Source organism: Salvelinus namaycush, chromosome 2, assembly GCF_016432855.1.
Source record: "Salvelinus namaycush isolate Seneca chromosome 2, SaNama_1.0, whole genome shotgun sequence".
In the NCBI taxonomy this organism is placed as follows: domain Eukaryota; kingdom Metazoa; phylum Chordata; class Actinopteri; order Salmoniformes; family Salmonidae; genus Salvelinus; species Salvelinus namaycush.
The window spans coordinates 58,235,432-58,249,500 of record NC_052308.1 but is presented as its reverse complement, the minus strand read 5'-3'; the positions used below and the strand labels follow the sequence as shown (position 1 = coordinate 58,249,500).

The 14,069-nt window shown below is 43.8% G+C and overlaps 1 protein-coding gene across 1 annotated transcript; it reads right to left on the bottom strand.

Annotated features, from left to right (window-relative positions):
• Positions 1–4,690: 4,690 nt before the first annotated feature.
• On the bottom strand, positions 4,691–6,777 carry zgc:194981 (uncharacterized protein LOC561073 homolog). The gene is made up of 4 exons (XM_039015617.1): positions 6,429–6,777; positions 5,654–5,850; positions 5,309–5,428; positions 4,691–5,035 (listed from the first exon to the last, which is right to left on the bottom strand). Exons 2-4 carry the CDS (start codon positions 5,831–5,833, stop codon positions 4,949–4,951), a joined length of 387 nt encoding a protein of 128 aa, XP_038871545.1. The 5' UTR covers positions 5,834–5,850; positions 6,429–6,777; the 3' UTR covers positions 4,691–4,948.
• Positions 6,778–14,069: the final 7,292 nt, after the last annotated feature.

Sequence of the window (14,069 nt, the reverse complement as noted above, 5' to 3'; positions counted from 1 at the left end):
TAGCCAAATTGATTATTCACAGGAATCAGGACTAATAAATGCAATGCAATGGCCTGTTTTACAAAGGGTGGGCCATGGTAGGTTACACCCCAGTAAGCATGAGCTGACTTCTGTCTTTTTTTTGTGTTTTACAAATGGTAGGTTTTCCACATAGATGGGCATTCATAAAATTTAATTTCAGACAACACTGTAGGCAACACCTCAGTATGCACTGACCGACGCTGACGCCTTTTGGACATCTTTTTTTGGTGCAGTTCAGGACTGGCCTTGATTTCCACATCCACGGACATTGGTTTTTGGTTCGGTCTAGACCAAATCTGAACCAATCGTCGTCTATGATTGGTTCAGATTTGGTGCGGGTTCAGACTGGCTTTGATTTGGGCCAAGGATTAAATTACTTATTTTCAACTTTCATTCAGAACCAAAATTGAGCCTGATTTCAACATCCGGGGATCTCGCCTATGGTGGCAGAATGGCAAGGATCGGCCGTGGATGTTTGTCTGTGTAAACCGGATGTTACTTAGACGGTCCATGAATCTGCTTATACTAACGTGAGTAGATCACCAACATCGGTCAGACATGTTGGATGCAGTCTCCAGTTCTTTATACCTCAGTGTGTGGACCCAGCACTGGAAGTCAGGTTGGAAGAGCCTCCAGCTAATTGAACTGGGTCATGTGCATGATGGCACACAAAGGAAAACATTTATAAAACTTTGCAATGGAAAACAAAAGTGTGTTTCTTATTGACAAGTCCAGGTAGTTGCCCTCCCTGTGTCAGTCACTTTGCCTCTATTTGATGCCAAATGAACACAACCCTCCTTGATAACAATGGTCGCCTGAGCCAGGCACTGCACAAATTCATTCATTTGTTTTCATAATAAGCAAGAGTTAATGCCCAGCTGTTAGATAGTTGAGATTATTTATAGATTACAGTTAAATCAATTGTGTAAGATTTTTATCATAAAACAGAAATATTTGGTGCAAGGTATAATACAAAATCTTTGTCCACAGGCACCTTGGTCATGATATATTGGAAAACCTGGCCACCCACGGCGAATTCGCTGAAATGTGAGATAAATTCGCTCTGAAGAAAGAGCGAGAATCCCTGAGGGAGGTCATCAGCAACCTCAACGCAATGGCTGACCAGTGACACGAGCCTACCAGACGAGCTAAATGCCTTTTATGCTCGCTTCGAGGCAAGCAACACTGAAGCATGCACGAGAGCACCAGCTGTTCTGGATGACTGTGTGATAACACTCTCTGTAGTTGTGAGCAAGACCTTTAAACAGGTCAACATTCACAAAGCCCCGTGCCAGATGGATTACCAGGACGTGTACTCAAAGCATGCGCGGACAAACTGGCAAGTGTCTTCACTGACAGTTTCAACCTCTCCCTGACTGAGTCTGTAATACCTACATGTTTCAAGCAGACCACCATAGTCCCTGTGCCCAAGGAAGCAAAGGTAACCTGCCTAAATGATTACTGCCCAGTAGCACTCACGCCGGTAGCTATGAAGTGCTTTGAAAGGCTGGTCATGGCTCACATCAACAGCCTCCTCCCGGGTAACCTAGACCCACTCCAATTTGCATACCACCCCAACAGATTCACAGATGACGCAATCTCAATCGCACTCCACACTGCCCTTTCCCACCTGGGCAAAAGTAACACCTATGTGAGAATGCTATTCATGGACTAAAGTTCAGCATTCAACACCATAGTGCCCACAAAGTTCAGCACTAAGCTAAGGACACTGGGACTAAACACCTCCCTCTGCAACTGGATCCTGGTCTTTCTTACGGGCCACCCCCAGGTGGTAAGGGTAGGAAACAATACGTCTGCCAGGCTGATCCTTAACACTGGGGCCCCTCAGAGGTGTGTACTTAGTCCCCTCCTGTACTCCCTGTTCACCCACGACTGCGTGACCAAACACGACTCCAACACCATCATTAAGTTTGCTGACGACACAACAGTGGTAGTGCCATACCGCCTGGTAGGGCAACTGCTCGGCATCTGACCATAAGGCGCTACAGAGGGTAGTGTGTACGGCCCAGTACATCACTGGGGCCAAGCTTCCTGCAATCCAGGACCTATATAATAGGCGTGTCAGAGGAAAGCCCATAAAATTGTCAGACTCCAGTCACCCAAGTCATAGACTGTTTTCTCTGCTACCGCACGACAAGCGGTACCGGAGCGCCAAGTCTAGGACCAAAAGGCTCCTTAACAGCTTCTACCCCTAGCCATAAGACCGCTGAACAACTAATCAAATGGCCACCGGTGTAACGGTTTTCTTCGTCCTCCTCTGACGAGGAGTAAGAAATGTCGGACCAATGCGCAGCGTGGTATGTGTCCATAATATATTTTAATGATACAAACGAACACAGAAACAAAACAATAAACGATACGTGAAATACAAACCGAAACAGTTCCGTGTGGGACAAACACTGACACGGAAAATAACCACCCACGAAACCCAGGTGGAAAAAGGCTACCTAAGTATGATTCTCAATCAGAGACAACTAACGACACCTGCCTCTGATTGAGAATCATACCAGGCCAAACGAAAAAACCAACATAGAAAAACCAACATAGATAACCCACCCAACTCACGCCCTGACCATACTAAAACAAAGAAATAACAAAAGAACTAAGGTCAGAACGTGACAACCGGACTATTACATTGACCCCCCCATTTGTTTTGTACACTGTTGCTACTCGCTGTTTATTATCTTTGCATAGTCACTTCACCCCTACCTACATGTACAAATTACCTCTAACCTGTACCCCTAAACATTGACTCGGGACCGGTACCCCCTGTATATAGCCTCATTATTGTTTTATTATTTTTTACTTTAGTTTATTTGTTAAATATTTTCTTAACTCTTCTTGAACTGCACTGTTGGTTAACCGCTTGTAAGTAAGCATTTCACGGTAAGCTCTACACTTGTTGTATTCGGCGTTTGTGACAAATAAAGTTTGATTACATTTTTTATTTGACCCCTTAAAACAACACATTTCACTGTACCTATCCAGTGGTGGGAAATACTTAAATAAAAATACTTCAAAGTACTACTTAAGTAGTTTTGGTGGGTAACTGTACTTTACTATTAATATGTTTGACAACTTTTAATTTTACTTCACTACATTCCTAAAGAAAATAATGTACTTTTTACTCCATACATTTCCCCTGACACCCAAAAGTACTTGTTACATTTTGAATGCTTAGCAGGACAGGAAAAAGGTCCAATTCACACACTTATCAAGAGAATATTCCTGGTCATCTCTACTGCTTCTGATCTGGCGGACTCACTAAACACAAATGCTTCATTTGTAATTTATATCTGAGTGTTGGAATGTGTCCCTGGCTATCCGCAAAAAAAAAACATGAACATTGTGTCATCTGGTTTGTTTAATATACATTTTTTAAATGATTTATACTTTTACTTTTACTCTTGATACTTAAGTATATTTAAAACCAAATACTTTTCAACTTTTACTCAAATAGTATTTTACTGGGTGACTTTCACTTTTACTTGAGTCATTTTCTATTAAGGTATCTTTACTTTTACAGAAGTATGACAATTGGGTACCTTTTCCACCACTGTATCTGGTGGGAAAAAATGTACCTTCTCTCCAGATTAGTGGGTGAAGTAGGCCTACATCAAATTAGCATTTTCCAAACTTTACTATAGCAATACCCTTTTCACTTCCAAAAGCCTGAGCAAAATTCCTAATATTTTCAGAACACAGCATCAAGGGTGTTGACTCACTACGAATTTGACCAAATCATCTTTGCGTCTTTAAGCTTCACTGACTCCTTGTCCAAGTCCTGAATTCCCAATAAGGCAATATGAACCACATTCAAAGCACTAAATGACCTTGCCCCAAAGTTCCTGTCTGATCTACCAGCCCAACAGTGATCTACTGAAATTGTACTCATCAACTCAGGGGGGCGCTCAGATCATCAAGCATTGAACCTCTTGCACCCTGCTATCGCCACCTTCCCTGTGACACTGTTGAGTAATGTAATTATCTCTGAACCCTCCACTCTCTCCCTGAGCCCATGTCCCAGACAGACCAGCAACACCAGCAGAGCTACAGCACCCCTCATTCTAAAAGAACACCTCTACTGAAATGATGTAGTCTAGGGCTCAGTGCCCTTTCTTATACATACACAACTTGGGTAATGACTGCATGAGAATTGAACACGTCTGTGACAGAAAGAACACTCTGAGAGAACATTGCCGAAGATGACCTCATGTCTCTTATATCTGATGTTCCTTACAGCGGTGGAAGAAGTGCACCTGTGTTTGGTCTCTCCCCTTCCTGCGCTGACCTGTGTGGCAGGCTGGCAGCCTTTATGGCTTAGTCATCCAAAGTAAACAAAGGGAAGCAAGACAATGTTCAAACACATTGACAAGTGTTGCTTCCAGTGCTCATAAAGGTAGACTTACATGGTAATGAAGAATGGCTTTTCTGTATATAGGGCATGCAAGCTATGTGTATTGTGTAATCGTGTAGTATGTGTAATAGTTTCTTTGCCATTCTAAATGTAAACATTTATAGGCCTACATCAAAGGCACTTTTTAAAACCATGGGGAAATAAAGTATACCAATGTGTTCCTACTACTAAGAAATATGACAAATTAAAAATAAATTAAATCAAGTAAAAAACAACACCAAAACTCCCTTTTTAAAGTAATGTATTAACCTCTTAATTAATCAGTAGAACTTGACTGTGGTGGCCAAGGGATTATTGGAGATGTATAACAGGTAAAACGTACTAAAGGAGTTCAAAGACTGTGAATCAAAGTTTAAATGTCAAGCTTCAAATATTGTGTTTGTGTTGACAATAAAATGCTTTTAAAGAATTGTAGATGTGTGATGGTGATGCAGCATCAGGGTTAGTTCATTCCAGAATGCTTTGACAAACTTAAATTCAAAGTCCATGTCAATTACACTGGTCCACCAGAAGGTAGCTTGGAGTTGGAAAGGCAGAATGTGGGACCTCAAGCACGACAAAATGGCAGATCATAGTCTGAAAAGAGAGAGACAGACATCATCAGATACTTGAATATTTTAGGGCCAGTTTCCTTGGCCCGGATGAGCTTATTCCTGGACCAAAAAGCATGCTCAAAGTAGAATCTCCACTGAAAGTGCTTTTTAGTCCAGGACTAGGTTTAATCTTGGTCTGGGAAACTGGCGAATACTGTGTATATGATCAGAGCTCAGGTAATCGTATTAATATATACTGTAGGCTAACTATTTACTTCAAGGTGAATGGTGATTTAGCAGGTAAATTATACATTACCTTGAGATCCAGAGAATTCTGCAGGCTGCAATCAGCCAAGTTTACATTGGCTTCGTTCTTACACACAGTCTCTCCCACTTTGACAGTCATGGTGTACTTCACCCGAGCAGGAGGGTAAATCTAAAAGTCAACAGAAATATTTACGTAAGGTGAATACTTTAATCTACGTTTGTACTTTAAATATTCTCATTCAAGTCTAGTGCCAAATCCGAGGACATAATTACAATTTTAGTTCAATTAGTGATTAAGTATTTTTTCAGTTCAGTTAGTTCTGAAGAACTTATAACTATTATAAAACAAATAATATTTTACTGCAAGTGGTGTGCAAGTGTGCAGTCTACAGACCTGTGGCGTGGCAGATAGAATGTCGACGACCTTGTAAGCAAAAGCATATTTGTCCATGCGATTATGGAAGTCAATGGCAAAGTTGGCTGCCTCTGAGGCATAGGAGTACTGTCCGGAATTGTCCCCCAACTCACAAGAGATCATGGTGAGTGCCGCAAGAATTGTGCACAAAGCATTCATCTCTGTACCATTCAAGTCTGTGGAGGAAAGAGAGCATATCTTTTACATATTTTGCCATTAGAGATTTGTTCTATTTTTCATTCTTTAAGATAGCATAAAAGGCCAACTAAGCATATTAGAGGCATCAGGACTAGCTACCCTTCAGGTTTTGAAACAGCACGTATTGAACAATAGAGCGGGTTGAGAACAGAGCGGGTTGAGAACTTCAATATATGAATATCGTCTGAGAGTTCAGCATATTTTATGATAAAACGACATTGTAAAAATGTGTGCAGTACGTTGAGCACTATAATCAACAAAATACTCAGCCCGGATTAGACATCCCTGAATTATGAGGCACATGATTGCAGGTGGTAAGGTTGTTGGATATAATGCCAGTCAAAACCAGACCTAGGCATTGTACAAACAAGCTGGCATTTAGAAACTGGCATGACATATCCTATATTTGCTGTGTAATATATTTTCTGTGTCAAATAATAACATTGTTTAGAAATGTCCTAACAGAAACCATATGCTACTGTACATCTAGATACATTAAGCTGACACATTTGCCTTGAGAAGAAGAGAGACTTTAAAACAGGAAAAACATGCTCACCTGCAAGCTGCCTGAATGCTGAGTCATCTTCTAGCAGCTATTCTAGTTTGCCCTGGAGAGGATATGCTGTCCTCCTCTTTGCTCAATGCGAAACATAGCATCAGTGACTCCCTTCCACTTTCACATCTATTGTGTTCAAGCTGGCCCTGAATTCCAATGATTAATCATTTCCACAGAGGTGATTCACCGCTACTGCTGCAGCTTCAGCAGACTGCAACTTGTTTCTGTCTGCTTCCCTTGACCAGTTTGCATCGAGAGAGAGAAAGCAGAACAACACATTTCTTGCTGGATGATGCCTCAGGAGTCATTTATTTACTGTATAACCCAACGCAATTACTTTCTGTCCTCATGGTTAGGTTTCACAAAACCAGGAAGTGACCTTTGACAGTATACAGGTGAGCTCAGTGAGCTCAGTGGAAGCCACTCCTACTCCTCAGAACAAACAGTTATAACTTATACTGACACTCCGCTGCTCAGACTGTGAGTTTGTGTATCAACATGGCAGAGGCCATAGACTTGATCTGCTTTTCAATCTATCTGGATCTACTGGGGTGGCAGGTTAGAGCTCTAGAGCGTTGGGCCAGTAACCAAAAGGTTGCTGGATCGAATCCCAGGCTGACAAGGTAAAAATCTGTCTTTCTGCCCCTGAACAAGGCAGTTAACCCACTGTTCCCCGGTAGCCCGTCATTGTAAATAAGAATTTGTTCTTAACTGACTTGCCTAGCTAAATAAAGGTTCAATTAAACAATGTAAAAATACTGAAGGATCCAGTGACCATTCCCTGTGGATACAGCTTACTTGAAGGGTCGGTCCACTTAGATAATTGAAGTAGAAATTCTGCACCAATATTTAGCTTTTAAAAGCCCACATGGAAAACTCAGAAAATCTGCATTTTGACATGTCCCTCCTCATTTTTTTTTCTTCTCACAGACAGCGTCATTGAGTTTGAGTTTATTTTTACAGGGACAGTGCACAGTAATCAAAGTTTCAGTAAAAGTGCCGGTTTTAGCCAGCCGGCTAATTTTCAACCGCAGTCCCTGGGCAGGTTATTAAAAACAATTACACGTTTTGGTAGTGGCGCAATGAATAATTATAGCTAGTTGGCTAAGCTTTGATCAGCATGGGTATCCGAAAATAGCTGGGCACTGCCAAGAGCAAAAAAAAACTGAGGAACACCATGTCGAGACCGATGCTGAGCTCACCTAGCAGCCTGCTAGCCCGACCACAGAGATTGAGGAGCCTAGCAGCCAATGCAATACCCACCCTTCCCCACGTGTTGCCTGCTGACCAACAAGATCAAGAAGAGCCATGGCCTAGCACCAGCAGCACGAGAGTATGATCACAACAAGCACCTGCACCTCTGTTACCCCAGCCACTAGCACCTCACTACCTCGGTGATGATGAGCCAGTACAGGTTTGTTTTGACACTTACTCAAGACTTTTTCAATGAGTGTAGCTCCCAGTACAATTTCTTTAGGAAACCCACGATAGCTGCACAATACACTGAGAAAGAATGTAAAAGACTTCTTGATCAGAGATAGACTGGCCACGGTGTCAGTCATTTTGAAATCAAGTGACAATATCACAGAGACGCTGGGTGAAATCAAATCTACTCGCGCATATGGCACAGATGTGAGACTTGAGGCCACAGGCTTATTGAAAGCAGTGACAGAGCCGAGTTTTTTAAGTTGACTCACAAAATTCTGGGGCTCCTCGACCTTCCTAACAAGTTACTGCAGTATGAAGCTATTGATCTGCACACCGGTGTCAAACTTCTCCGCAGTATGTATGAGTGTGCTGACAAATCCTTGGGAGGCATGCCAGGAGGCACAAGCACACCAGCTCCAAGCAAACGACAGAGCCTCACGAGTAAAACTCTGCAAGAGTATGTAGTTGAAAGAACACTGGGTCAGCATGATAGAGAAGAGAGGGAGTGTAAATGACTGTTTTTGAGCACTTTAGATGAAGTGCTGGGGGAAATGTCATCACGATTTAGCGAAGGAAATAGTCAACTGGTGGGAAGCTCTATGTGCCATGGATCCTGAGAACCCAAACTGTTTGGATGTGAACATGGTCGAGCCATTGTTGGATCTAACCAAAACTGAAACAGTGGAAGAGGAGTTTATTGTGGCGTGCACATTCTTGTAAAGTGAAATCGCTACCACAGCCAGCAACAAAACAAATGTACCACACTCAGTGTTCTTCAGAGATATTGCGGGCCTTTGTCAGTAATGCAGACTGCACTATTGGTACTGCACATGGAATAACATGTGGGGGCATTTACAGCAATGTGTAAAATTCCTTCTCCATCATAAAGAACGTATTCAGTGAACACAGACACAGCTTGTTCAGCTGGCATTTGAGAGGGAACTGACAACAACATTTTGCCAGGAAGGAGAATGGAATCAGAAACTTCTCATGATGTTCAGCACATCATCGAGGAGGCTGCAGCTCTTCTAAATGGTAAGTTACAACCTTTAAGGCCCTGGCCGCCATGCCAGAAATTAATAATTAATTGGTTTTCCCTCATGGAAGCCTGGTTGTTTGACATATTTTTATATGTAATGTATAGTTACTTTAGGCCTTTGCTTCTTACTTCAATGCATGTTAGATTTATCTGTGATTTTTAATGTCATTGCTTGCTTTTGCAGCTCTAATTGCTGTTGATAGATAAACTATTCTTAACCTTACAGCATACGATGAAAGTCTAGACGATTCTGTGCTATCAACTTTGTGGCAAGAGTTCGGGGAAGGCCCTTTCCTGTTTCAGCATGACAATGCCCCCGTGCCGAAAGCGAAGTCCATACAGAAATGGTTTGTTGAGACTGGCCTGCACAGAGCCCTGACCAAAACCCCATCAAACACCTTTGGGATGAATTGGAATGGCGACTGTGAGCCAGGCCTAATCGCCCAACATCAGTGCCCGCATCAATGTTCCAAAACCTAGTGGAAAACCTTCCCAGAAGAGTGGAGGTGGTTATATCAGCAAATGTGGCACCAACTCCATATTAATGCCATGTAATGAGATGTTCGACACATACTTTTGGTCATGTTGTGTACTATGGGGGAGACGCACTCTCGCAACTTCGGTTGAAGGATATCCAATCCCGCTGGAAGTCCCGCCTTCCACAGGTGATAAGCGTGAGGCTCGGATTCATTCCGTCAATTATTCCGCTATTCACCTCGGTGTGAAAAGGAACTATTCACGCCACTAAAACAAATAATTGGAAAACAAGTGTTTCACATTGCGCCAACCTAAACTTTCCCGGAGTGGTAGAGTGTGCTCACCCCTTGGACGTTGTGTGCTGAATTTTGTACTTGTACTCATAATCCTTCTAATCACGAACAATTAGTTATTCTTCAATTTGCTGGTGCAATGAGTAAGATGGCTAAGAGAACGACCAAGATGACGATGGTCAAGCTGGGTTCGGGGTGGAGATCAACCCCAAGTCATGCGGTTATAGTATTTCTTTGAAAGATGTATGCATTGTCACGTACTGCGTACAAACTCCCTGGAAAGACGTGTAGCATTCTTAAGGAAGCTTGGAATTACTGATGGCGACTTTCCTTTCCCGGATGCCGGTACCTCGGCTGAGCCGAAGAGCAGGAAGCGGAGATGGATAGGGTGGTCAAAGCAAATCAAAGCAAATCAAATTTTATTTGTCACATACACATGGTTAGCAGATGTTAATGCGAGTGTAGCGAAATGCATGTGCTTCTAGTTCCGACAATGCAGTAATAGCCAACGAGTAATCTAACCTAACAATTCCACAACTACTACCTTATACACACATGTGTAAAGGGATAAAGAATATGTACATAAAGATATATGAATGAGTGATGGTACAGAACGGCATAGGCAAGATGCAGTAGATGGTATAGAGAACAGTATATACATATGAGATGAGTAATGTAGGGTATATAAACATAAAGTGTCATAGTTTAAAGTGGCTAGTGATACATGTATTACATAAAGATGGCAAGATGCAGTAGATGATATAGAGTACAGTATATACATATGAGATGAGTAATGTGGGGTATGTAAACATTATATTAAGTGGCATTGTTTAAAGTGGCTAGTGATACATTTTTACATACATTTCCATCAATTCCCATTATTAAAGTGGCTGGAGTTGAGTCAGTATGTTGGCAGCAGCCAACAAATGCAGCCACAAATGTCTTGTCTGCCTGGGCGTGGGGTATGCGGTGGCTGCCCACGCCCAACCCTGCTCTTGTGTATTCTGTCACCGATTATGGTAGGCTACAGGAAAGAGAGAGCGGCTAGGTTTGGTAGGTACCCCCCGCCGCCTGTGCCTGCCACGGTCAAGCACAGCTTGACTCTCTTCCCAGACTTGTTGATGAAGGGCCCCACCTCAGTGATCCGTTCCTACGTGGATTTTTGAAACCGGGTTAACTAAACAAGCACTGTGTAGAGTGCTAGCCAGGTTGGCTACTCAACAAGGCGAGTTAGCTATTACTAGCTATTCCTTCCTCCCCACAATGTAGTTGCTGAGGTGGCTCTCTTGCTTAGTATACGTAGCGTTAAGTCGCTTGGTTATTCTAAACGGACCGTGCTGCGGTCAAAGAGGCTAGCTAACCTAGCTTATACTAAAATACATCCTGGCTAACATTGGCTAGCATGCTTAACTTGCGGCTAGTGAAACCATTTTCAATTCCTGGAGTTGGAGGGAGTGGAGGAAGCAGGATTTGCGGGCACCTCCGATGAGGAAGCAGCCCCCGAGCACTTGACTGGCGTACCCCCTGAGTGATGGGCCTTGGCACAGGTCTCAGTGACAACAGTGCCCCAACGTTTGGTTACGGTCCAAAAGGGATACTACGTCAGCCATTGCCAGAGCCCCCTGTGACTGTAAAGGGACCGGGCTTCATGCAGGCTATACACTCTCATGGAAGCACGGAAGCTGACCCCTCTGTTATCCTGCGTTCCACGGTATTCACATGGTTCAAGGGGTATATCAATCTCCCTAGGGTGAGAGTAATAAGTTGGGTCTCTGTCCACAAGGGGACGCCCCTCCCCCATGGGTGGCTCATTACTGGGATTCATTGCTGACTCCTGCCTGTAGCTCACTAGTCCCTATAAGTTGTCTAGTGGCTCTATAGACGTATTAGTTGTTGGTAGCGGAGTCAAGGGAACGAGCAGGGTTGGACACGACCACGCTATTATCCCACAGTCTCTGTGTTTCATATGAGACCCGAAATGCGCTGTCGGTCTCCAGCTCAATGCATTTCATTCCTGGGAATTAGATTCAATCACAAATCACCCCTGTCTATTGCCACATAAGGGGTCCGTTTTTCAGAGTTGTCTGTCCCATTCTCAGCTAGGTTACAAGGCGCTTTGTCGCCAGTACCTATGGCTGGTTGGTAGGGTAACCTCCACAAGAAACATTTTTAAAGCATGTGGTACTGCGCTGGGTGCCAGATGGTTACCGGAACGCATCTTACAGCCTTAAACGAGTGAGGCTTGTTGTGACAACAGTACCCAAAAGTGGCACTGCCAATCAGGGTACGTCACTAATTGCTGTAACACTGTGTACCCAGAGTGGGCAGGATTTTAGGCCATTTGAACCCTTTCAACCGAGTTCCACAGTGTTCACGGCTGTCAAAAGTGTTGCGTCTCCCATATGTGAGTTCGATGAAAAGTGTTTCCTTCTTCACATTCAGACACACGATTGTCAAGAGTGGTGGAAGTGGACAAAGAATCTCTCCCAATACACAAGGTGGTGTCCTGCCCCTTCAGATGGCACTTCACGGGAGTTTTGCGGCCTGCTTCGACCAATGGCATGCATGCACAGTGTCGCCCTGGATCATGCAATCAGTGAACTCAGGGTGCAGGCTACCATTTCTTGTGCATCCCCCACGCTTCTGCAGCATCTGTTTTCTGCCCCTCCCAAAAGATAGAATTTGAAGATTTCTGGGATTCACCCACAAACAGGACCAAGCCTGGCCTGCTGAGGAGTGACGGACTCCATCCTAGCTGGAGCGGTGCTCTCATCTTATCTACGAACATAGACAGGGCTCCAACTCCCCTAGCTCCACAATGAGATAGGGTGCAGGAGCCTGCCAACTTAGTGGAGGGTGTTAGCCAGCCTGCCAACTTAGTGGAGTCTGCCACTAGCACAGTCAGTGTAGTCAGCTCAGCTATCCCCATTGAGACCGTGTCTGTGCCTCAATCTAGGTTAGGCAAAACTAAACATGGCGGTGTTCGCTTTAGCAATCTCACTGGAATAAAGACCTCCTCCATTCCTGCCATTATTGAAAGAGATTGTGATATCTCATATCTCAAAATAGGGCTACTTAATGTTAGATCCCTCACTTCCAAGGCAGTTACAGTCAATAAACTAATCACTGATCATAATCTTGATGTGATTGGCCTGACTGAAACATGGCTTAAGCCTGATGAATTTACTGAGTTAAATGAGGCCTCACCTCCTGGTTATACTAGTGACCATATCCCCCGCGCATCCCGCAAAGGCAGAGGTGTTGCTAACATTGACGATAGCAAATTTCAATTTACCAACAAAAAAACACTGTGTTTCGTCTTTTGAGCTTCTTGTCATGAAATCTATGCAGCCTACTCAATCACGTTTTATAGCTACTGTTTACAGGCCTCCAGGGCAATATACAGCGTTCCTCACTGAGTTCCCTGAATTCCTATCGGACCTTGTAGTCATGGCAGATAATATTCACATTTTTGGTGACTTTAATATTTACATGGAAAAGTCCACAGACCCACTCCAAAAGGCTTTCGGAGCCTTCATCGACTCAGTGGGTTTTGTCCGAAATATCTCCGGACCTACTCACTACCACAGTCATACTCTGGACCTAGTTTTGTCCTGTGGAATAAATTTGTGGATTTGAATGTTTTTCCTCATAATCCTGGAGTATCGGACAACCATTTTATTACGTTTGCAATCGCAACAAATAATCTGCTTAGACCCCAACCAAGGATCATCAAAAGCCGTGCTATAAATTCTCCCCTTGGGTTGTGCCGTGGGGGTGATCTTTGTGAGCAATACTCGGCCTCGTCTCAGGATGGTAAGTTGGTGGTTGGAGATATCCCTCGAGTGGTGTGGGGGCTGTGCTTTGGCAAAGTGGTTGGGGTTATATCCTGCCTGTTTGGCCCTGTCTGGGGGTATCGTCGGTCGGGGCCACAGTGTCTCCCGACCCCTCCTATCTCAGCCTCCAGTATTTATGCTCCAATAGTTTATGTGTCGGGGGGCTAGGGTCAGTCTGTTATATCTGGAGTATTTCTCCTGTCTTATCCGGTGTCCTGTGTGAATTTAAGTATGCTCTCTCTAATTCACTCTCTCTTTTTCTCTCTTTCTCGGGGGACCTGGGCCCTAGGGCCTCAGGACTACCTGGCATGATGACTCCTTGCTGTCCCCAGTCCACCTGGCCGTGCTGCTGCTCCAGTTTCAACTGTTCTGCCTGCGGCTATGGAACCATGCTACCTGTCCCAGACCTGCTGTTTTCAACTCTCTAGAGACAGCAGGAGCGGTAGAGATACTCTGAATGATCGGCTATGAAAAGCCAACTGACATTTACTCCTGAGGTGCTGACCTGTTGCACCCACTACAACTACTGTGATTATTATTATTTGACCCTGTTGGTCATCTATGAACA